The sequence below is a fragment of the Pungitius pungitius genome, chromosome 15, assembly GCF_949316345.1.
Source record: "Pungitius pungitius chromosome 15, fPunPun2.1, whole genome shotgun sequence".
NCBI classification, from domain to species: Eukaryota; Metazoa; Chordata; class Actinopteri; order Perciformes; family Gasterosteidae; genus Pungitius; species Pungitius pungitius.
The window spans coordinates 734,737-756,934 of record NC_084914.1 but is presented as its reverse complement, the minus strand read 5'-3'; the positions used below and the strand labels follow the sequence as shown (position 1 = coordinate 756,934).

The 22,198-nt window shown below is 50.4% G+C and overlaps 2 protein-coding genes across 4 annotated transcripts; one reads left to right on the top strand and one right to left on the bottom strand.

The window, feature by feature from the left end:
* Positions 1 to 1,209: 1,209 nt before the first annotated feature.
* On the top strand, positions 1,210 to 13,467 carry LOC119209679 (ATP-dependent 6-phosphofructokinase, platelet type-like). Of its 3 annotated transcripts, XM_062557739.1 has the most exons (23): positions 1,210 to 1,508; positions 4,221 to 4,294; positions 4,635 to 4,712; positions 4,890 to 5,079; positions 5,161 to 5,326; positions 5,413 to 5,457; positions 5,718 to 5,826; positions 5,985 to 6,080; positions 6,192 to 6,284; positions 6,389 to 6,514; positions 6,597 to 6,661; positions 6,838 to 6,907; positions 8,179 to 8,325; positions 8,415 to 8,485; positions 8,734 to 8,821; positions 9,596 to 9,748; positions 10,903 to 11,055; positions 11,287 to 11,451; positions 11,796 to 11,857; positions 11,937 to 12,048; positions 12,135 to 12,234; positions 12,331 to 12,436; positions 12,523 to 13,467. In XM_062557739.1, exons 1-23 carry the CDS (start codon positions 1,406 to 1,408, stop codon positions 12,668 to 12,670), a joined length of 2,520 nt encoding a protein of 839 aa, XP_062413723.1. In that variant the 5' UTR covers positions 1,210 to 1,405; the 3' UTR covers positions 12,671 to 13,467. The 3 variants fall into 3 exon arrangements, with proteins under 3 accessions (XP_062413723.1, XP_037315054.1, XP_037315053.1); XM_037459157.2 differs by lacking the exon at positions 9,596 to 9,748; XM_037459156.2 differs by lacking the exon at positions 10,903 to 11,055 and having other exon boundaries at positions 1,213 to 1,508.
* Positions 13,468 to 13,672: 205 nt separating this feature from the next.
* pitrm1 (pitrilysin metallopeptidase 1) lies at positions 13,673 to 20,753 on the bottom strand. The gene is made up of 27 exons (XM_037459155.2): positions 20,524 to 20,753; positions 19,960 to 20,065; positions 19,763 to 19,869; positions 19,525 to 19,676; positions 19,321 to 19,435; positions 19,093 to 19,189; positions 18,367 to 18,527; positions 18,151 to 18,277; positions 17,947 to 18,035; positions 17,685 to 17,813; positions 17,315 to 17,428; positions 17,040 to 17,136; positions 16,835 to 16,969; positions 16,570 to 16,708; positions 16,373 to 16,489; positions 16,165 to 16,294; positions 15,929 to 16,049; positions 15,772 to 15,848; positions 15,532 to 15,697; positions 15,302 to 15,402; positions 15,072 to 15,192; positions 14,943 to 14,990; positions 14,756 to 14,868; positions 14,556 to 14,678; positions 14,330 to 14,475; positions 14,055 to 14,157; positions 13,673 to 13,971 (listed from the first exon to the last, which is right to left on the bottom strand). Exons 1-27 carry the CDS (start codon positions 20,568 to 20,570, stop codon positions 13,878 to 13,880), a joined length of 3,075 nt encoding a protein of 1,024 aa, XP_037315052.2. The 5' UTR covers positions 20,571 to 20,753; the 3' UTR covers positions 13,673 to 13,877.
* Positions 20,754 to 22,198: the final 1,445 nt, after the last annotated feature.

Below are 22,198 nucleotides of genomic sequence, written 5' to 3'. Positions count from 1 at the left end.
ATTGACACACATTGAAGTGATCAGTACGTGACGTCCCCTGCGTGACCTTTCCAATCTAATCACACCAGCTTCTTTTAAAAAAAGAAATACCTTTTTTATAAAAAACTTTCTCTCAAACAAACCTCTTTGTCCCGAAGGAGCTGCGACGAAATGTGAGACGTTGCGACAGGTGCGACGTGACGTGACGTGAACAGAGAGCGAGAGTCGTTGAGATAAAAGCTTCAACGCGATCGCTCAAGGTCATGAACTTATTGAAAGGTCGCGAATTCATGTCGAGCTCCTGGAGCCAAAAAAAGAATTCTCATGCAAATAGAACGTCTTTGTAATGCTTTTAAAACATAGAGACACGTGTCTCTGTCAGGTGTTGTCTTGTGAGGACATGTCCCCTCTCACAGCTGTAGACATTCATCCAATCACAGAAGGACAATCCTCCGTTCACATGGACATTCATCCGCTCACAGAGGGACAATCCTCTGCTGACATGGACATTCATCCGCTCACAGAGGGACATTCATCCGTTCACATGGACATTCATTCGCTCACAGAGGGACATTCATCCGCTCACATGGACATTCACTCGCTCACATGGACATTCATTCGCTCACAGAGGGACATTCATCCGTTCACATGGACATTCATTCGCTCACAGAGGGACATTCATCCGCTCACATGGACATTCACTCGCTCACATGGACATTCATCCGCTCACATGGACATTCATTCGCTCACAGAGGGACAATCCTCTGCTGACATGGACATTCATCCGCTCACAGAGGGACAATCCTCTGCTCACAGATGGACATTCATCCGCTCATAGGGGGACAGCTCTCTGTCACTCATCCGCTCAGGTCGTGAGAACCAACCAAAGCGAAGAAGAAAGAGAAGAGCTCTCACTCTGATTTTATTTCCAATCCGAAAACTGGGAGCAAAAAAAAAAGAAAATATTTTTTTTGAAAACTTCTGAAAAACAAAAAACGTTGATCCTGTGTTTCCTCTATTTGTTGTGTGAGTAAAATGTTCTCGGATTAGCACAAAGGCTTTTGGGATTATTACCCTATTATTACACAATGACCCATTAATCCATCATTAGTTCTCTGAGCCAGTTGGGCCTCCAGATTGTATTTTGAAACAACAACGAGTGACGCATCGCAGGACCTCGGTGATCTGTGATCGATGGGGTGTAGGTGCGTGCGGGAGTGCGTGCGTGAGTGCGTGCGTGTGCGTGTGAGCGCAGAGGGGCGGTAACCACTGCGGTGCTACTCCTGCGCGCTGCCCGCGCACAGCGCCAGTGTCCCGCTGCGCTGCGCTACGACAACCACCGGCACACTTTAGTTTATTCATATTCTGTGGCCTAAAGTGGGGAAAGGGGGATCCGGGAGGGGGGGAAAGGATAGCGACAGACAACATGGCGGCGGCACCGAAGCGGCAGGACACTCGGAAGTTCTTCGAGAACCTGTCCGGCGCCGGGAAGTCCATCGCGGTGCTGACGAGCGGCGGAGATGCCCAAGGTAAAGAGTCCCATCATCGGACGCTGACGGGGACGCGCCGCGGTGACGCGCCGCTGGCGTGTTCGCCGGATCCGAGTTAGCGCGCGTTGCAACGTACGTGTGACCTTTATGTCTGGTGGAGTCATGGAGCTCCGATCAGACCGGGTTCCGTTTGAGGAGATCGCGGAAGTGCGTCAATCCAATAATGGAAGTGTGGCCTCAAGGATGTCTCTCCCTCTCTCCCTCTCTCTCTCTCTCTCTCTCTCTTTTCTTTTCCTTTTCTCACATGGATGCTCTAAGATGTATCAATATGTATATATATTATATATGTATATAATATTTATAGTTGGTCTGCTAAGTATGATCCCCGTTGTGTTGGGTGCGTTCGATTCGTTTGGAAAAGCAGCGCTGACATCAACAAGTGGGACGGGATCATTAAAGAGGCATCTTCTGCTGCTGTTTCTCCCATCACCCTGCAACCCTGCACCATTGCAGTCACGTGCACGGCGTGTGTTCGTGCGTGCATGCATATGTGCGTGTGCACGATGCCAGTGCATCAGGACTCGTAATCTACCCCCCCCCCCCCCCGTGTGATTGATGATTTTTCTGCGGTATTCCCGCAATCAGCTCAGCTGGTCTTTAGTGACCTTAAAATAAAATTGTATATTTATTTTGCATCTAAGGACAGCGAGTATTTTTGAGCTTCCCCGTTGAATAGCATCTCATTTCTTTGACTACGTGCTAGTTTTAGAGAGTTAGAATAAGTCACAACGATCCGATGATCCGTTATTGCAGCAGACGCGTAGAAACCGTCTTACGTCACCGAGGATGATTCACCGGAGGACCGACGTCAAGCTGCCCGCAGCAGACCAGCCTTCTCCCGGCTGAGCCTTTCACACTAAAACTCTCGCGGCGAACCCGGCTCAGGGACGCTTTTATTTCGACGGCAGTGCACGTGAACTTCCGGTGTGTCTGCCGGTAACCTCACGCGTCCCGTCACGGGGAAAGAACGCGAGTGAACCCGCACGTTTTACGACTCAGCGTCATCACATCGCTCGGATCGTGTGTGGTCACGTCAGAATTCCCCAGGTGGGGGGGGGAGAAGGAGGAGGCTGTTACGTAACATCGCGTCCCTACAGGCTGCAGCACGTGACCTCATGTTCTCATGGCCCGAGATGGCAGGAAGACTTATTGTAATGAAATAGTAAATAGGTTTCTCACCTGTTTGCAGATCACGTGCTCACAGCTCTGAACTCCACAAACAGGAAGAGCAGTCGCACAATGTCAGTGTGACTAAGCAAAGTTATTAAAAGACAACAACGTGATTATGGATTTACTGTGTATGTTTTTATTAATGGGACTTTGACTTTGCATCAACAGGAAAATACTCCTCACACATGAATAGCTTCACACATTAGGCCTGTGAATACTATGAAAGCAAAATGTAGAGTTAAAACCTGTTACTGTACCGCCACGGAGGCTTCTACATCACGGTGTGACAGCGTCTAATGTCTGCTGCCACCCCTCAAAACCTGCAGAGGGCCACAATGCAGGGAGCTATGTAGCACGTTTTCATGTAGCATGTTCTCATGTCACATGATCTCATGTAGCACGTGCTCATGTAGCATGTTCTCATGTAGCATGTTCTCATGTCACATGATCTCATGTAGCACGTTCTCATGTAGCATGTTCTCATGTCACATGATCTCTTGTAGCATCATTCTCTTGTCACCAGTGTCTGATTCTCCTTCACAAGCGCCGGCTCTGAGCTTGGAGTTTGAGTTTATGCCTCAAAACAAAGAGGTTATTTTTATTGTTTGTGTGTCTCTTCATGTGTCTCTATATGTGTGTCTCTTCATGTGTGTCTCTTTGGATATTCTAGCCATGCTGGAGGGAAACATTATTTTTCCAAAGGCTCAGCTGCAACATGACACGCACACAAACACACACACACACACACACACACACACACACACACACACACACACACACGCACACAAACACACACACACACACACGCACACAAACACACACACACACACACACACACACACACACACACACACACACACACGCACACAAACACACACACACACACACAAGCACACACAAACACACGCACACACACGCACACACACAAACACACACAAACACACACACGCACACACACACACACACACACACGCACACAAACACACACACGCACACAAACACACACACACACACACACACACACACACACACACACACACACGCACACAAACACACACACACACACACAAACACACACACGCACACACACACACACACTGTGAGAAGAGGAGTTCACATTATTCGTCCCTCAGTGAATTCACCTCGTTCCTTTCTTGCTGAACTCATTAAACATTTTGTTTGCGTTGTCACGGATTCCCCTCGACCAATCAGCTCTGACCTGGTCGCTAAGCAACGCAGGCTTTTCCCATCAGCAAGGCTTGCTTACTTTGTTTTTTTCTGGAAAGGGCCCCCCTCCCTTGGGATGGAAATAGTTGGTGCATTCGTATGAGTTTCCTCCATCCCCCCCTCCCTCGGTTCTCCACCCTGTTGCACCAACAACCGTCCTGTGGAATCAATACCAGGCTCCGTCTGCTTTAGTGATCAATGACCAGCTGATCGCAGACTCGCTCCCACACTTAAAAATCCACTAAAAACTCAAGGGCACTTTTCTCTCCCCCCCCCCCCCTCCCCCGGTGACAGGCATGAACGCGGCGGTCCGGGCCGTCGTCCGGATGGGGATCTACGTGGAGGCGAAGGTCTACTTCATCTACGAGGTGAGACGAGACTCCGGACGAGTCTTCTTCTTCTGTGGTTGTCTTCTTGCTGCTCCCCGGGGGGGGGGGGGGGGGGGGGGGTCTGTTTGTGTGGCCTGTGGACCTTGGGTTCAGAGTGTGTTTGATGACACAAAGATGAGCAGCACAGAGTTCACCATCGATCACCATCTTGATGTTCCATCAATAACCTGTTAGATATTCTCCTTCATTTGATTTGACTCGAATTCAGTATTTACATTATTCATTCATTCATTCATTCATTCTTACTTTTCAGTTGCTCTCATTTAGATGTTTTGCTTTATTATGATCATTAATCACTGTCCGTCTCTGCTCCTCTCAGGGGTACCAGGGCATGGTGGACGGAGGAGACAACATCAAAGAGGCCACGTGGGAAAGCGTCTCCAGCATGCTGCAAGTGGTGAGCTCCAACGGGCCGGTCTTTGTGATTGACGCGCTCTAGTCCCGCCCACTAGTGTTGGGCAGGGACCAGCTGGTGCTAAACGTTGGGGGAAGGAGACTCCTCCCGCAGATACGCATTGTTGTAACCCTCCTGACCTCCCGCTGCGACGTGCGTTCCCCCCCTCGCCCCCTTCAGGGCGGCACGGTCATCGGCAGCGCCCGCTGCAAGGAGTTCCGCGGCCGCGAGGGCCGCCTGAGGGCCGCGCGCAACCTGGTGCAGCGCGGCATCAACAACCTGTGCGTGATCGGCGGCGACGGCAGCCTGACCGGCGCCAACCTCTTCCGGGAGGAGTGGAGCGGCCTGCTGGACGAGCTCCTCGCACAAGGTGAGCCGCCGCACGCACGCCATCGGGTGGCTCGGGCGCGTAGAGGAGGGAAATGAACCCCCCCCCCCCTCCTTCCTCCAGGCCTCATCGATGAGGAGGCGGCCCGGAGCAACTCGGAGCTCCACATCGTGGGCATGGTCGGCTCCATCGACAACGACTTCTGTGGCACCGACATGACCATCGGCACCGACTCGGCCCTGCACCGCATCATCGAGGTGGTGGACGCCATCATGACCACCGCACAGAGGTGAGCGAAACGAGCGCCCCCCCCCCCCAGACACATGGCCGACGCGTTGCTCCTCTCTGTGTTTCTAACGCTCGGCCTCTCTGCAGCCACCAGAGGACCTTCGTGCTGGAGGTCATGGGCCGACACTGCGGGTAGGCTCACCGAGACACACCCAACACATCGGAACACGTGTGCAAGACGTGTGCAAGAACACGCAAGTTAAACCCGGTATCAAAGAGTTTGGTCTGGTCCATTCTGAGCATCAAATCCACCCAGAACCTCATTTCATTCAGCACACTTTTGACTTTAAGAAATCACATAAACACGACGAGATATTTCAAAGCAGTGACCGTGATGTGTGCGTGTCTGTGTGTCCGTGTGCGTGTGTCCGTGTGCGTGTGTCCGTGTGCAGATACCTGGCCATGGTCAGTGCCTTGGCTTGTGGAGCCGACTGGGTTTTTATCCCAGAGATGCCTCCTGAGGACGGCTGGGAGGACGTCATGTGTCAGAAGCTGTCCGAGGTAACGACACGTTATTACCCGTATGTTACACGTATGTTACACGTATGTTACACGTATGTTACATGTGCGTTTGCATCGTTTCGGAGTCTTCTCCTCTTCTCTGGCTTTTTGATACCTCTGTGTGGTTTAATAAGCCTACTTCTTCCTCGTCCCTCTAGAACCGCGCCGACAAGAAAAGGCTGAACATCATCATCGTAGCTGAAGGAGCCATCGACTCCCACAACAAGGCCATAACTCCTGATAACATCAAGGAAGTAAGCAGGGACCCGCAGACTCTCCTTCAGCTCTATTCTAAGTTCATGGTACAACAAATGGGACATTTATATATGAGTCATTGAGGGCTTATCCCCCCCCCTCCCCCCCAGCTGGTGGTTCGCTGCCTGGGCTTTGACACCCGGGTCACCATCCTGGGCCACGTGCAGCGAGGCGGGACGCCCTCCGCCTTCGACCGGATCCTGGTGCGTCCAGAATGCACCTCATCACTCACGTGACGCCAAACACGGTTATTTACACTGCAAACATATCGCCGCCGACCTTCCGGCTGACCTCTGACCCCTTGCAGGCCAGCCGTATGGGCGTGGAGGCGGTGCTGGCGTTGCTGGAGGCCTCTGCCACCACGCCGGCCTGCGTCGTGTCGCTGGTGGGGAACCAGGCGGTCCGGCTTCCACTGATGGAGTGTGTTCAGATGGTGAGTGTGTGTGCGTGTGTGTGTGGTTCTCAGCAGCTGACGGCGTGTGTGTTGAAGCAGCTCTCGCGTGTGTTGTCATCAGACTCAGGAGGTCCAGAAGGCCATGGACGAGAAGAAGTTCGAGGAGGCAGTGAGGCTGCGTGGAAGGTACTTCTGAAGTGATTGAACATGGGATCGGTTCTCGTGAAGATGTTGGAGGTCCCTTTCTTCACGCCTCCTCCCTGATGAAGAAGCACCATGTCATGTGACTCCTCCACAGAACTCACATGCGTGTGTGTTTCCTGCATCTAACTCGTTTCGTTTCCCTCGTGTGTGATCTGCAGTAGCTTTGAAAACAATCTGACCACCTACCGCCTGCTCTCCTACCGCAAAGCCGACTCCGAGCTCCCCAACGTAAGTGCTTCATGAAATGATCAAATAAAATGATAAGATAACACGCATTGATGATTGCAGATTCTCACCAGTGTAACTCTTCCAATGTGACCCCCCCACCAGCGGCTCTGAGACTGGTAGCTTAAAGGTACTTCCTGGTCAGGTGCCTTGTGGGGGCTGCAGTCTTTTTGTGACACTAACAGTCTGTCTTTCTGTGGCTGTCTGAGGGGGGGGGGGGGGTTGTTGCTTCTTATTCCAATTCCTCAATGCTGAGGTAAAAAAAGGCCTTTTTGCATGGCATCTAGTCTCAGGATGACTAAACATCTCGGAGGCCATTTTGAGACAAATCAACATCTGTTTCGATGTTGTCGCGGCGCCACAAAGCGACGGCGCCCATCGCCCGGCACGCCGTCCGTCTGCTTGTTCCTCCTCGGCGCCGCTTCGAAGAAGAAGCCGTTGCAGATGTGCACAGATGTTGCATCACCAGGGGATGTGCTTCACGTGAACCTGGAGAAGCTCTTTCAGTGTCTTTGCTTATTCATAACTTCCGTTCCGAATGCACAGGCTCCGCCCCCCCCCCCCTCCCTGAGATTAAAAGTCTTGAATGCAGTCTGAGGATCTGCAGGTTGGGCAATCAAACTGTTTGGGCTCCCGGTTTAGTTGTGAATGCAGATGCAGCTTTTATTATGGAAGAAATGGCTGATGAATATAACAAGAGAATAACTGCACTCCTATGTAAATACTATCAGATGTGATACATTTCAGGCATTTTGTGAAATGTATCACATCTTAAGACCTTTAGCATCTATGGAACCCGCCTGTGAAGTCAGTGCTTGAAGCTACTCTCTGATTGGCCAGTCTGACTTTGAGGGGCGGGGTTTGGCAAAGGGTTTATGAGGCCTGAGTCGTTCATTGGCAGCACACTGAATAGCAACGTGGACTCTGTGGACGAGTGTGCGGGGCAGCGCGTGCCCTTTGACCTCGTGCCTCTGAAACAATGACTTCGCTTTGAATGGCCAGAAAACCCTGGAAAGTTGCCGAAAGTTTGCATTGACCGGCGTCCGTCTGCCGAGGAAGCTGCCGCTTGGCTGCGCCTCTTGAGCGGCATGTGGCTTCTTGCATGCCAGGTAGTCCTTCGTCCTGCTGCCACTCAACGCCACCAGTGGGAAAAATCGCCTCTAACTGCCGCGATGATTCCCGCCTCCTTCAACTGTGACATGTGCGACAACGTTTCTTTTGTGACCGACCTTTCACCCCCCCTTTCCCCCCCCCCCCCCCCCCGCGGCCCACAGAGCTCCTTCAACGTCGCCGTGCTGAACGTTGGCGCCCCGGCGGCGGGGATGAACGCCGCCGTGCGCGCTGCCGTCAGAGTGGGAATCACCGAAGGCCACAAGATGTTCGCCGTCAGCGACGGCTTCGAGGGCTTCTACAAGGGACAGGTACGGGGGGGGGGGGGGGATGACGCCAATGGTGTCCACGCTTCAGTGGTCCGAAATATAGACTTGAATTGATTGCTCCTTTAAATCAGATCAAGGAGATCAAGTGGGGCGACGTCGGGGGCTGGACCGGCCAAGGAGGCTCCCTGCTGGGGACCAAGCGGTGAGTCACAAAAATACCACATACTATGTCACCACATAGTTGTGTAGATGTGCTTCTTTGACTCACATGTATACTCCTCATATCTATCTTTTAAAAATCAGTTAATGAACTGAGGCTTGATTCTTAATGCTCTACTTTGTGTAACTACAAGAGTCAGTGCAACTGAAGCCTAACAACATTAAAACGTTTTCTCGTGACCCCAAAATAAAACCAACATCTTAACAAATCATTTCCTTTTGATGTGTTAGAACTCTTCCAGGCAAACATCTGGAGGACATTGCTGAGCAGATTAGGATCCACAACATCAACGCTCTGATGGTCATCGGAGGGTTTGAGGTGTGTTTTTTTTTGCCATTATGACCAAAAGACGGTTAAATATCCAGAATTCTATGAAAGTAATATTTCTTATTGTTAAGATATTGTCTTTTTAAATGCATCACATGTTGTTTAACGTTGCTGATTTCACATTTGAACTTTACAACATCTCCATTTCTGCATCAGCACATTTCCACAATTCAGTCGAGACATTTAAGTGAGCCTCCACCTTGTCCGTCCATATATGGTCATTGCTTCATGGCCAGGCTGCAAAGCCATGACCTCATCATTTGGAATAAGATGCTAAACTGTCTTAAAGAAGCAGCTTGGTCATGAAGTGGACGCTGTCTCCCTCCCTGTCTCTGTGAGTGTGGAGCTACAAACGTCCTCTGTGTGTCTCATCGTCCTGTTCGGCCTGGCTCTCTCCCATTGGCTCCTCCCCCTGCCATCACACTCCTCCCTCCCACTGACTCCTCCCCCTGCCTAACTCCTCCCAGCATCACCACCCTACTCCCACTGCCGCTTTCCCTGTCCTGCCTGTCTCTCGTCCTCCTGCTAGATTTGACCCTTTGAGGTCCGCCTGTCACCAACAGGCCCCCCCCACCTCTAAGCTCCAACCGCCGCGAGTCCCCCCCCCCCCCCATGTGACCCTCAAGATTTTTATGTGTTCATACCGGGTAGGATAGACCGAATATCAAAGATGTCGCTACGCTAAGTTAGCTTCACCCCCACCTTCATGTTCGCCTGTGCGTCCCCCCCCGCCCACCAATGAGCTGCTGGCTCTCACCGCTGCAGGCCTACGTGGGACTGCTGGAGCTCGCCGCGGCGCGCGACCGCTATGACGAGCTGTGCGTGCCCATGGTCATGGTCCCCGCCACCGTCTCCAACAACATCCCCGGCTCAGACCTCAGCATTGGCTCAGACACGGCTCTGAACGCCATTACTGACGTAAGTGTCACCAGTAGGTGACAGCCGGAGGTCCCCTGAAGGTCATCTTCTCTGCAGAATCTCTGCTTCCACATTAAAAGAAAGCGGTGGTTTGTGGTGTTTTTTTATTTAGTTTAACGTGGAGTCGACCAGGATCATTTAGTTAATCAGTGGACATCAAGCTTCACCTTAATATCACTCTCCAACTTAACAAATATAACACAAACACACACATTTGAATTGTTACTTATTGTTGAGATGATAAATCGTGCCACAACTTCGACATCGTGTCATCCTTTGACCTTATTGACCTTATTCAGTGGACCTCCTGATTCTGCTTGTTGTGGTTGTTGTTGTCGTTGTTGTTGTTGTTGGGGGTCAGGTAAGTGCTCGGCATGACGTCACGTGTGTTGTGGCATGTGTTCGTCAAAGTGAGTCTGCATGCGGTTCAGTCAGCAGGTCTGATATTACAGGCTATTATTTTAACACCAGGCCCCGCCCCCTCTTTGCATTCTTGTGCATAAAAGGAAGCATTGCCCTCCCCCCCCCCCCCCGGACGCCTCTCCCTCTGGCCCCAGGAGGCCTTTATCTTTACACGTCAACAGCCAGGGTGAAACCCCCCCCACCCAGATACCACCATACCTCATCTCTTCTCAGCCAATGAGAAGCCAAAGCCCCCGTCACCTGGAGAGAGCCGGCCTGCAGCGCGCACACACATATGCACACAAACAGACAGACACACACACACACACATACATGCACACATACATATGCACAAACACACACGCACGCACACACGTTGCAGAGCTGCATTTTCATGGTGTTAAATTCAAAGGACCTTTACTTGAGTCCTTTAACGTCGGCGGTGTCCAGTAAACACACGTACATACATGTGTATATGTGTATATACACATGTATGTACGTGTTGAAGAGAGAGGGTTGAACTGTTGTCTATTCAAACAAACACACACACACACACACACACACACTGTTGCGTAAAAACTAGATGATCTACATGTTCATCTACCAGAATCATCTTCAGTTAGAAACCAGCCGAGGGCTCAAGCAAAGGGAGCCGCTGAGCACCATGAAGCAGCCAGTGCGAGGTCACACAGAGGTCACACAGAGGTCAGACACGCAGTCTCACGGTCTGATATCACGGCCCCCACCACCAGGCCTTTGAGTCCCTGCTGCAGCTGTACGAGGCCCGGGCCGACTACCAGGACTTTTGCATCCCGATGTGCATGCTGCCCGCCACCATTAGTAACAACGTGTGCGGCACCGACCTCAGCATCGGCGCCGACACGGCCCTCAACGCCATCGTGGAGGTAAGGGGTCAGAGGTCACGGGGTCAGAGGGACACGGCTAGAGGCCTGAGAACCCGCAGTGAGAGGCGTGTTTATGGAGAGGATGTTTGAAGCCTGAAGGTAACGGCGTATTGTTGATTTTATTCAGTGTTCAGTTCAAAATAGGGAAGAACATCTAGAACCCCCCCCCCCCCCATCTGAGAAGTTCATTTCTATGGACACTTGTGATTTTCATCATCTGCTGAACTACAGACGTGCGATCGCATCAAGCAGTCGGCCAGCGGCACCAAGCGCCGCGTCTTCATCATCGAGACCATGGGGGGCTACTGCGGCTACCTGGCCACCGTGGGGGGGCTGGCCGCCGGCGCCGACACCGTCTACATCTACGAGGAGCCGTTCAACATCCGGGACCTGCAGGTCAGGAAAAAAAAAACATGCGTTCTTCAACCTTTGTTCTGGTTCCTGTTTGATGTGCTTTTTATAAGAATAAAAGTAACGCAGTCAGGTGGTGACAGAAGATATAAATATATATTATTTTAATTAAATTTGTGGTCAAAAAGGCTCAGATGTGTAAAATATGATTCTAAAGCAGTTAAAACTGAAAAAGAGAAAGCCCCCCACCACCACCCCCCAAATAGACCTTTCTGCACCAGCAGGGTAGAAAGCGTAGTGCTGGTGCCCCCTGGTGGTGTGAACGCCGCTCTGCAGGGAGGGGGGGGGGTGGGGGGGGGCTGCTGTGACGCCTCACTGTGTGTCCTCAGGCCAACGTGGAGCATCTGACGCAGAAGATGAAGACGAGCATCCAGAGAGGTTTGGTGCTCAGGTGAGCTCTGCTTTTTCTTTCACATTTCTCGGCTGCGTGATTTGCACAAGTAGCCGAGACGTTTGACTCGTGTCTTCAGGAATGAGAACTCCAACGAGAACTTCACCACGGACTTCATCTACCAGCTGTACACGGAGGAGGGCCGAGGGGTCTTCGACTGTAGGAAGAACATCCTCGGCCACATGCAGCAGGTCTCACCGCTGTGATCGTTAAAAATGCAAATTAAATAGCTTTTCACTGTGTTTTTTGGTAAAAATAGAACTTGATTCCCATGCAGGGAGGGGCTCCTTCACCATTCGACAGAAACTTTGGCACCAAAGTTGCTGCCAAAGCCATCCAGTGGGTCACCAAGACGCTCAAGGAGTCCTACAAAGGAGGTGAGGAGACGCCGCTGGGTGAGGGGGGGGGGGGGGGGGGGGGGGTATGCAGCCTGCGGACGGCGCTAACGGCGGGCGGGTGCTCTTCCCTCGCAGGGCGGGTCTTCACCAACTCGGAGGACACGGCCTGCCTGCTGGGGATGCGCCGCAGGGCTCTGGTCTTTCAGCCCGTGTCCAAACTGCGGGACGAGACCGACTTCGTGTGAGTAACGACACCAAAACGACCCCAAAACGACACCAAAACGAACCCACATAAAAGAGTCCAACGACGCCCTTTGGTCTCCTCAGCCACAGGATCCCCAAGGAGCAGTGGTGGCTCAAGCTCCGCCCCCTGATGAAGATCCTGGCCAAGTACAAGACCAGCTACGACGTGTCCGACTCCGGCCAGCTGGAACACGTGGCCCGCGTGCGAGCCAAGGAGGGCGACACCATCTGAGGGGGGGTCTGAGGGGGTGGGGGGTCTTTGGAGATCAAAGACAGACGGTGGTCATTTAAAAGAGAAACAAGCTGTAACGTGTGTTGAAGTCGTGGTGCTTTCAGAAGGCATCTTCTATTTTTTAGGTGATGATGCAGAATTTTGGAGTTTTGGTTGTTGAATTTGAAGGGAGGGGGTGGGGGGGGGGCAATCAAAATAGAGTTCCTCAATAAGCCATCACAGCCGATATGTATTCTCCAGATCAGTTATTATATACACACTCAAAAATATATATATATATATATAAATCTAAGCACTCCTTATGTACTGAATAGGTATTGAAGCTTTATTCCTGTAGCTGTGTAGAATTGACCTTTAACCTCCTGGTGGGTCTAACGCCTCCAGGCCGAGCAAAGTGACGTTTTAGGATTTCCTTTTAATCAACTCGCCCCCTGAAGCTGCTTTTAGAAAGAGAATATTAATATATGCATACGTGTGTGTGTGTGTGTGTGTGTACTCATATACTCACAATGTGTCGCTGGTCCAAAGAGGTTCCACCAACTTGATTGTAAAATGGTGAGCTGGTCCAGTTGTGTGTGTCTGTGTGTGTGTGTTATCTTTTCCGTGGTGTTGTGAGTCGGGTCCTGCTGTCCACTCACGTCCTGTCAAGTGTGCGTCCGAGTAACAAAGCATTTATTGTGTGGACAGTTAGTTTTAAACATGTGTTTGTTCTATTGATCGGGAAAAGGGTCTGAAGATTAAATCAGTACATTATGTCACAAAGAAAGTGTGCAATAAAAAGTCAAAGTAGTGAAATGTCAAGTGTCAATGGATATTACGTAAAGCACTTTAAGCATAATTTAGCAACAGTGTACATACAGTTGGAGTAATATAAGCATTTAAATATTGTCTTTCTCCAAATAATCTCTTTTCACATGACGCATAATATACTGCAAATTCACAATTTAAAACTTCACAATTTGAATCACTGTCAGGAAACTTTAAAAAAAAGAACCGACTCAGTTAAGGTTTTTCAAATATTATTCTGTAATGTGGTAATGATTCCATTTATATGTACAACAATTCATGATAAGAAATTACAACATGTAAAGGTAATAATCCTATTGAGAGAGTTTCCTTTAGGGATATTAAAGATGTGGCTAAAGGCAACTCTCTTAATAAGATGTAAAACACTTTATATTGAATTATAAAACGGCTGCCAATCACATCACTTTAAGATCCACGACGGATCTTTCTTAATCGTCTCGCTCCCTGGACCCAGGACGGCAACGCCACACGTCCTCTGGCCGGCGCCGAGGTACCTGCAGGAAGCAACACTTCAGGTTACAACGCGTCACTCCCTTTGCGTCCCGAAGCGCTCAAAGTCATGAATGAGAGGCGCTACCGTTCGGCCACTTCCACGAGGCTCCTGTGGGAGGCGCCGAAGAGCCGCTCTCTGTGCTCCTGACGCGCCTCGTCTGTGACGCCGGAGACGAAGCCGTCAACTCCTGGGACACAAAGACGGCTCAGGGTCAGACATTTAACCTCGTTTGGAATCACTTCAAACCCTGATGCAGTTTCAAGCAGAAACTGGACTTAAAATCGCATTCTGAAAAGGTGTAAAAGCCGAATAAATGTTCCACACTTTGATGTGGAAAGGTGGGACAGCGGGCGTCTCACCTTTGTTGGCGGGGGACACGGGTGAGTCGACCGAGGAGAAGACGGACATTTTGGCTTCGTCGATGTCCTGCTGGCTGAACTGTCCCGACTTGGCCCAGTCCACAGCCCTGCGGAACACGGACAGGGTCTGCACCGGGGAGGGGTCCCTGAGAGACGCAGGAGACGTCAGTGTCCACTAAGCGCCGCATTTAAAATCAGAGATGGCATTAATGGAGCAATAGTTCACCTGTACGAGTAGAAGGAAAAGAGCCCGTCACTCATCCTGGCCCCGCCCCCGTAGGCTCCTCCCTTCTCCCGGATCTCTCCGTGGAGAAATTTCGACGTCATCATCCTCGCCAAAATGCGCAGGCTGACAGACAGAGAAAGAGCGTCAGACCGCGGACGCCACCAGCGCTACACCTGAACGGAGGGGGCGGAGCCGGGTACCTGGCGGAGTCCTCGTGGGAGGACGGCACCGCGCGGACCGCCTCGCTCACAAAGTTCACCGGGAAGGGCAGCTGGAAGATGGTCTTCATCTGACACGGCTTGAAGTTCTCATCCTGGAAGCAAACGGCACTTACAGACGGCGGGTTTCTCTGGTTGGAGGAGACGGAGGAGACAGGAGTCCACTCACCACCACGAGTCTCCTCCTCATGCCGGAGTCATCGGAGCCGATCGGCCTCTGAGGGGGAGGCAACACAACGCACAGAGCGTGTTACAAGGGGCGTGTTCTGCTTCGATCGGAGGTCCAGTGTCTGCTCACCTCGACGATGTTGGTCCTGACGGCTCGACGGACTTTGCTGTTCACGGCAACTTCCTTCATGAAACTCTCCAGCTGCACCGAGGCGTCCGACATGTTCTGGGGAGTCGCGTTGATCGCACACCTGGGAGGAAGTCATTTAAAGTGCAGGTTACCAACTAAAAAAAATACCCACAACTCCATTTGTTCTAACATTGCAGCAACAGATGTGTAGAACTTTAGTGTGAACCCACCTCATGTTTGCAGGGTTGAGAAGGTGCTTCTTGATTCTCGGTAACATTCGGATGACTCTGCTGAGGTCGGACGTCTCAGCGATCGACTTCATGAACTTCACCTGAGGATCAAATAAGAAAAAACACAAAGCAGCTGTTTCACGGACCAAAACGACAACAAATAAAGAGCACAAGTAGAGAACATTAGAATCTGTGACAGCTCATTTTGAATCACATTCACTGCTCGGTACCTGTTCCATCCCATCAAAAGCCTCGTGGAGTTCTGCTGCTGGAGTCAGGTGTCTTCCTGCCCGGGTCATGGCGTACATGTGACCCGAGTAGGAGATGCCGTTGGCCAACTCCTGCGCCGACATCTTCACCAGCGCCCTCATCCGCTCCTCGTCCTTAAAGTGGGGGCTAGAGGAAGAGGACGGACCGCGTCAGTATCGCGCCGCGCCGTCTGGAGCCGCGCGGCGAGCTGCAGGACGCACCTGTTGAAAATGTCGCTCCACAGGCGGAACATGTGAGGGAGGTTCCTCTCCAGGCAGGAGGAGAACAGGAGGACCCCCTGAGGGACACGCGTCGCACAAAAATCACTTCCTGCTCCCAGATCCACACTGAGCCGGGCTCGGACCACGAAGGACCCACCTGCTCGTACGCGTCCAGGTGGGCGGAGTCAGTGACGACCCGGGGAGAGACCGACATGCCCCCCGTCCTCCGCTCCATCTGCTGCGCCTGTTGCTTGTAGTCCTGGGTGCCACTGCCCATCCTAAACACACACACTCACTGTAAGAGGGCGCTTTGCATGCTGGGAAGCAGCAGAACACACACACACACACACACACACACGGTCAGCGTGTGTTTAGGCAGCAGCTGGGACTCACTTGGTGACGACGTTGCAGAAGAGCGGGACGTAAAGCTTGACGTCCTCCGGCAGCGTGTTGAGGCTGCAGAAAGCCCGGAAGTAAACCAAGCCGTTGGTGGGCTGCTCACAGAACTGAACCGGGACCCCCCCTGTGAGGACGACACAAGCAGCACGCTACCGACACTGTGCAGAGGAGGCGGCGAGGAAGTGGACGGCGGCGCGGGGACCTGCGGCGCCGATCTGGACCGGGGTGACGGGGGCGGTGGGCGCGATGTCGGACACTCTGAGGGAAGGCAGCGAGGAGGCGTCGGGGGGGCGACTCTGAGCAGCCAGCAGCTCCAGGCCTTTCAGGAAGGAACAGTTTGTCATTTCTTTAACTTTTTAGTGCTTAAGTGAATAAAACATCAAATATTATTGTTGGTACCTTTGTCGTAAATCTCCTTCCTGTCACATTCAGACAGAGCGTTGATCTTCTTCTGGAGCTTCTCCTCCTCAGCCTTGGCCTGCTTCTCCAAGTAGGCCTCGTCTGGGCTCATCGACAGGGTCAGTCTGTGGGTGTTCTCCTGCGGGGGGGGGGGCAGATAAGCCTTGATCACATTAAAAGGTCCTGAGCTAGTTACAGTCTGTACATGTTCATTATGGAAAGGAAGAGATATTCGGTCCACGTGAATCTCTCCAAGCGGATCCACCTTGAAGTAGAACTTCACTTTGTCCTGCAGGAAGCGAGGGTTTTCCTTCAGAGCTTCTCTGAACTTGTCCACGCTGTCGTTGATCTGCAGCAGCTCCACCGGGTCGCCGCCGTGGTTCCACGAGGACGCTATGAACTAAAACAAAAATAAATAAACAGCTGCTTGATTTATTCTCAAAGGCGGGGGGGCGGGGGGGGGGACTCACCGAGGCCAGAGACAGGCCGAAGTTCGCAGACTGGTGTTTCATCCCGATCTCGATCTCATGGAGCAGCGCGTCAATTCTTTCCTCCTGGAAGCCGGTTCTGTGAGCCAGGTGCAAGAATAGATTAAAACATCTGGAAGGAAGTATAAACAAACTAGGTGGTGTTACATTATGAAGGCTGTGAGAGTTACTACAGACTCGGACCAGCATCAACATCCGAGAGAAATAAAACCACGTTGGATTAGTCAAATGAGAAGAACCCGACCCGCGGTACTTACTCTACGATGTCGTCGATGGTTTGGCTGATGATTTGTTTCACCTTCTCCGCGTCCTCCTCAGCCATCCCCTGCAGGCCCACCTGGAACGAGGCCTCTCTGGTGCTGCCGTCGTACCTGCACCACGTTGCATGAAGGTGAGGGAACAGCAGAACCAAACCTTCTAGGCAGAATAAGCCCAACTTTTTCAACAAATGCCTCCAGGCGTCAGAAGCTCATTTGCAATGCATGCTGGTCCATGTAGGCCCTACGAGCATGAATGGCTTCAGACGAGTCCATTTACCAATAACACTGATTGGACATCTACACTAAAAATGAAAAACGATGGTTTAAATCCCCCAGAAGAACGTTGCAGGTCTCAAAGTGCACCCACCCTACGACAGAAGAATAGTCGCTTCCTAACTCGGGTTCAATGAGCGCCTTGTAAAAGGGAGAGTTTGGTCCAGAGATCATCAGTGATGACAGCAGGTTGAGAGTGAATCCTTCAAACGTGTCAGTGATGCTGCAGGAGAGGAAATCAGATGTTACCGACTAACACTTGTTATAAAGAACCGTCTCCTGTAGAAGAACAGCTGGATGCAGTACGTCATGTGGCTTCAGCGTCTCATACACAGCCACCAATGAGGAGATCTTACTCTCCCAGCAGGTAGCTCACACACAGTCGGTGTTGCCGGGCCTGATCTGGAGCCAAAGCATCAGGGCTGCAAGTCACATGGGCTTCTCTCTGGGAAACCAAGGAGACTCAGTCAGAGCACTTCCTGTTTCTGAAGTCATGCACAAGATAATTGAATCCACCATGATCTGAAGTGGCTTTGAACCGATCGGCGTCACCAACTCACCGGGCTGCTCCAGCGAGACTGGGGCGGGACTTCGGTGTCTGTGGTGACGCGATCGAACTTGGACAGAGCCTCCTCTTGGATCTGCTGCAGGTGCTGCTCCAACGGCAAATCCCCGTAGGTGAAGAACCTGAGGAGCGCACGGAGGACTCGGTCAGGACCGACTTACGTCCTGCTGTGTGTGCGTGGTGCTCTTTCTGAGGCTGTGCGTGGCTCTACCGGGCGTTGCTGGGGTGGTAGTGCGTGGCGTGGAACTCCTTCAGCTGCTCCCAGGTGAGGTCGGGGATGGCCAGGGGCTCCCCCCCCGCCACCACGGAGTAGGTGTGTTCCGGGTACAGCTTGTTCTGGAGGTGCTGTGCGTACACGCGCTCGTTGTCTGACTGTAAGAACACACACGAGCAAAGCATCGTCAACAATGGAAACACCTTTGGGTTGTTTTGACCTTGAGCTGCACCCAAAGGTCGTGGGAGCCCAGGGGGCCAGAGGTTAATATCCGGGTTCCTTTTTTCCCAAACGTATACTTATATTTGCGCAAATATATTGTGTCAGCGACATTTCTAAACCTCAGAGTGCTGTGTGGCGCTGTCCTGAAACAGAGCTTCTAGAAATTCTAACTACATTTAGTGCTCTGCTGGTTCTAAGCGCTCCGTAGTTAAATAATGACATTTCTCAGACTGAGGTCTGAGCAGATGAGTCAAATGTGCTGATCTATGCTTGTTCTTGCTTTCCTTGTGCAGCTTCGTTATTCCTTATAAAAGAATATTTCATGAAATATTATATTATACAACAATACAAACATATTTGTGAATTAAAAGGTTTAAAAACCGTTTGGATTTTACAAAGTGAAAGAATCTAAATTGTCTGCATGAAAAAAAAAATACAAATAAAATAACCTGTACAGATCAGAATTATGAATTCATGCAAAATATCAATGGCATGACTTACAAAAGCGCCCTTCATTTCATTGAACACCACTCCTTTGAACATCAGAGGGGAGTCGGGATCTGTCGGGTTTTCGTGCTCCAGCCTCCAGCCTTCTTGACTGAGGAATCAACACATTCAGAGTCAGACCTCACAGCTCGGCGTTACACGTAGGCCAGAATTTAACTTTTGGGTACGTAGAAGATATGATTGAGCCATTTCAGCATTGAAACATGTAATAAGAGAACTCACCAGAAGTCCTGCTCTCGTAAAATAGGGAAGAAAACTGCGTCCAAGTAGACGGACAGAAGGTTCTGGAAGTCCTTCCCGTTTTGGGTTGAGAACGGATACATGGTGTAGTCGTTGGCTGTTCACCACCAAGCAAACAAACAGTAAACCTTTGAGGATTCAGGACATTCCTGTACAAGCCCCCCCCCCCCCATTTCTTTGGTTTACCTGTGAAAGCATTCATGAAGGTGGACAGCGACCTGTCCAGCATCTTGAAGAAAGGGTCTCTGCAGGGATACCTCTCAGATCCACAAAGCACCGTGTGCTCCAGGATGTGTGGGACCCCCGTGTTGTCCCGGGGGGTCGTTCTGAACTGCACACTGAAACAAGAAAAAGAGGCATTGGGTTGTTTTTTTTCTTTTCTTGTCCCGATGTGCTGAGCTGGTCTCTGAGAAGATGGAGCGACCTGAAGAGGTTGTTGGAGTCGTCTCTGGCAGCGTGGAGGTACTGCGCTCCGGTCCGGTCGTGGGTCAGCTTCACCGCTGTGATGAACAGGTCGGGGACCCCGACCACCTTGAGAGAAAAGCCACTTCCTTCATGATGCATCTTTTTAAGAGGATTAATGAGGCTTGGATGTTGTTACTTTGGGGGGGGGGGCATTACCTCTTTGACAGTAAACCCATGGATTCTCTGCCCCGGTTGGTACTGACAAGCCTTCTCGTTGACCAGAGAGCTCTGCAGCCTCCAAGCTTGCTGCGGTCTGTTGAAGCTGGAGGAAGAACACAGGAGGACAAGTGCTTCATGTTGAGAACAAAGCATTTTAATCAGAAGTTATATGTTAATACAATTCTTTAATTAAAAAGATGAAAAGTAGTGACTGAAATTTATAGATTGGCTTTTCATCTTTCAAATCAGAAGAAGTCCTGACATGCTAGTTAGTTGACTAACTCAAGGTGGATAACTAAGCAGACACTTGGCTTACCGTAAACAACCAAGTGACGTCAGCAAAACCGTAACGTTAGTTAACGTTAAGGTTAACGTAACGGTAAGGTTGCATCAGGTTGTGTTGCATCAGTTAAAATAACACGGTCACGTTTTCCACAATGGTCAACGCTTCTTAATGAATCCAGTCACACCGGCAAAGACACTTTGTGATAAAAAAAAAAGTTCTAACGTTATTTCATTGACGAGCAACTCGTTAGCTGACGTTAGCTGACGTTAACTCACCCTAAACGTAGGAGCTTCTGGAGCACCACCTTCGTCCGTCGCAACATGGCTTCGCCACTGATGTTTTCTTCAGTATCGGCACTCCGAGGCTAAAGGGGCTAGCGGGCTTTAAACAAATGGTGTCAATAATGCCGCCTCATTATGGGATGTGCATCCCGTGTGTCCTCTCGTGCCGTGTGTGGGACACTTTGACACATTCAGCTGCACGCATTGAAAAAATGGCCGCCGCGCCTGCGCAGATCGCAGATCTGATAAACACTTCCCCCTCTACTTAAACCCATCCCTTCGCATTGGAGCTCTAGAGATATTCGCTGAGACAACTTTCGACGGATGGAACTTCCACCCACAAACATGCCTGTTTTTAATTGGTCGAGGGGGAAAGAAGAACAGACATGATTGGCTCTCGGTAACATCACAAATATTACCAAACCACGGGAAGTTTTTGAAGGGCAGCTATATTAGGACGGGTTATAACACATATCTAACACAAATGAATATCACACTTTCGTTTGCAATCAACAGTGTCACGTTAATTCATTCATCACAATGTCTCATCTTCACTTACAGTTGTAACTCACGTTGCTTTCCAGCAGATGTCGCTGTTAGATCGTGTTTAGCAGAGCAATTAACAAATGTACTTCAGTCAGTAACTTTTTTAATCAAGTGATTATTTTTTCTGACTGCTGTGACTAAGCAACTTCTTATAATTGTTGGGACATTGCAAATTGATTTTACTGTGCGACAGAGCGTGCAAATAATCTCACTTTCAAAGGTGTTTTTGTGTGTTTGTTCTACTGAGAGAAGTCTACAGCTGATTTTATCCTAATAGTTGGTCATTGCTAGTTTCAATATATTTTTCTTTTTCTAAATGAATTCATAATCTGCATTGACATGCTACAAGTTCTAAAGTATGTGCTGGTTTAAGACAACTTTTCTCATCCTGTCCTGCATTCTTTTACTTCATTGTCATTTCCTCTACATTGATTAAGATGAAACAAAACACATGTATGACAATTTCCCAACCCTACATGAGATGCACACATTGCATATTTAATTAATATATACACCGCTTGATCAAATCTGGATTAATCTTAGAAGGTCAAGGGGAGAAAAATAAACTGCTGAGCCGTCGTTGTCTCCTCCATTCAGGTGGTTCTGCCCCTGCTCCACGGTTACTTTGCGGTGAAGTGATTAAGTCCAAATCAATTTCGAAATATGCATCTTGTAAGTAAAGCCCTGTGAAATAATCTTGGTCTTGTAACTAGATCTCGGCACGGGGGACGTTCTTTGAAACCCTCCCTTGTGGATTACAACGTAAAGCAGCACCCACCTTTAGGCCGTCATTTGTCACGCTTCCTCTGTTACAAGTAATCAAAGTCCCACCAACCAATTGCTATGCAGTAGACGTATGTTTTCTGGGGGGCCCTGGGGCAGACTCATCCCAGGTTGTAATTCAGCCTCATGCACGGAGTATTCAAACCCAAGACCCTATTATTGTGTGGCTGCACTGACAGATCAAATGGATCATGTTAGAGGTCTCTTGCATCATCTCACTCTTGTTGCCTCACATCTCAGACTGGTGTTGGCTTGTTGCTGGAAACCTTCGGGGTTTCAACAAGGATTTTAAATGTGATTTGCAAAGTTTGAGCAAAGCTCAGCTGCATGAATCCCGTTT

Bases quoted from the DNA above. Each gene is read 5' to 3' on its own strand.
- LOC119209679 (XM_062557739.1), top strand. From the start codon at position 1,406: ATGGCGGCGGCACCGAAGCGGCAGGACACTCGGAAGTTCTTCGAGAAC. The intron at 5,327-5,412 runs GTGAGCGAAACG...GCCTCTCTGCAG, and splicing joins ATCATGACCACCGCACAGAG to CCACCAGAGGACCTTCGTGC. The intron at 5,458-5,717 runs GTAGGCTCACCG...GTCCGTGTGCAG, and splicing joins GTCATGGGCCGACACTGCGG to ATACCTGGCCATGGTCAGTG.
- pitrm1 (XM_037459155.2), bottom strand. From the start codon at position 20,570: ATGTTGCGACGGACGAAGGTGGTGCTCCAGAAGCTCCTACGTTTAGG. The intron at 16,490-16,569 runs GTACCAACAATA...CCTTCCTGAAAG, and splicing joins GAAGGAGATTTACGACAAAG to GCCTGGAGCTGCTGGCTGCT. The intron at 14,158-14,329 runs GTGAGACGCCCG...TTTGTGTCCCAG, and splicing joins CGTGTCCCCCGCCAACAAAG to GAGTTGACGGCTTCGTCTCC.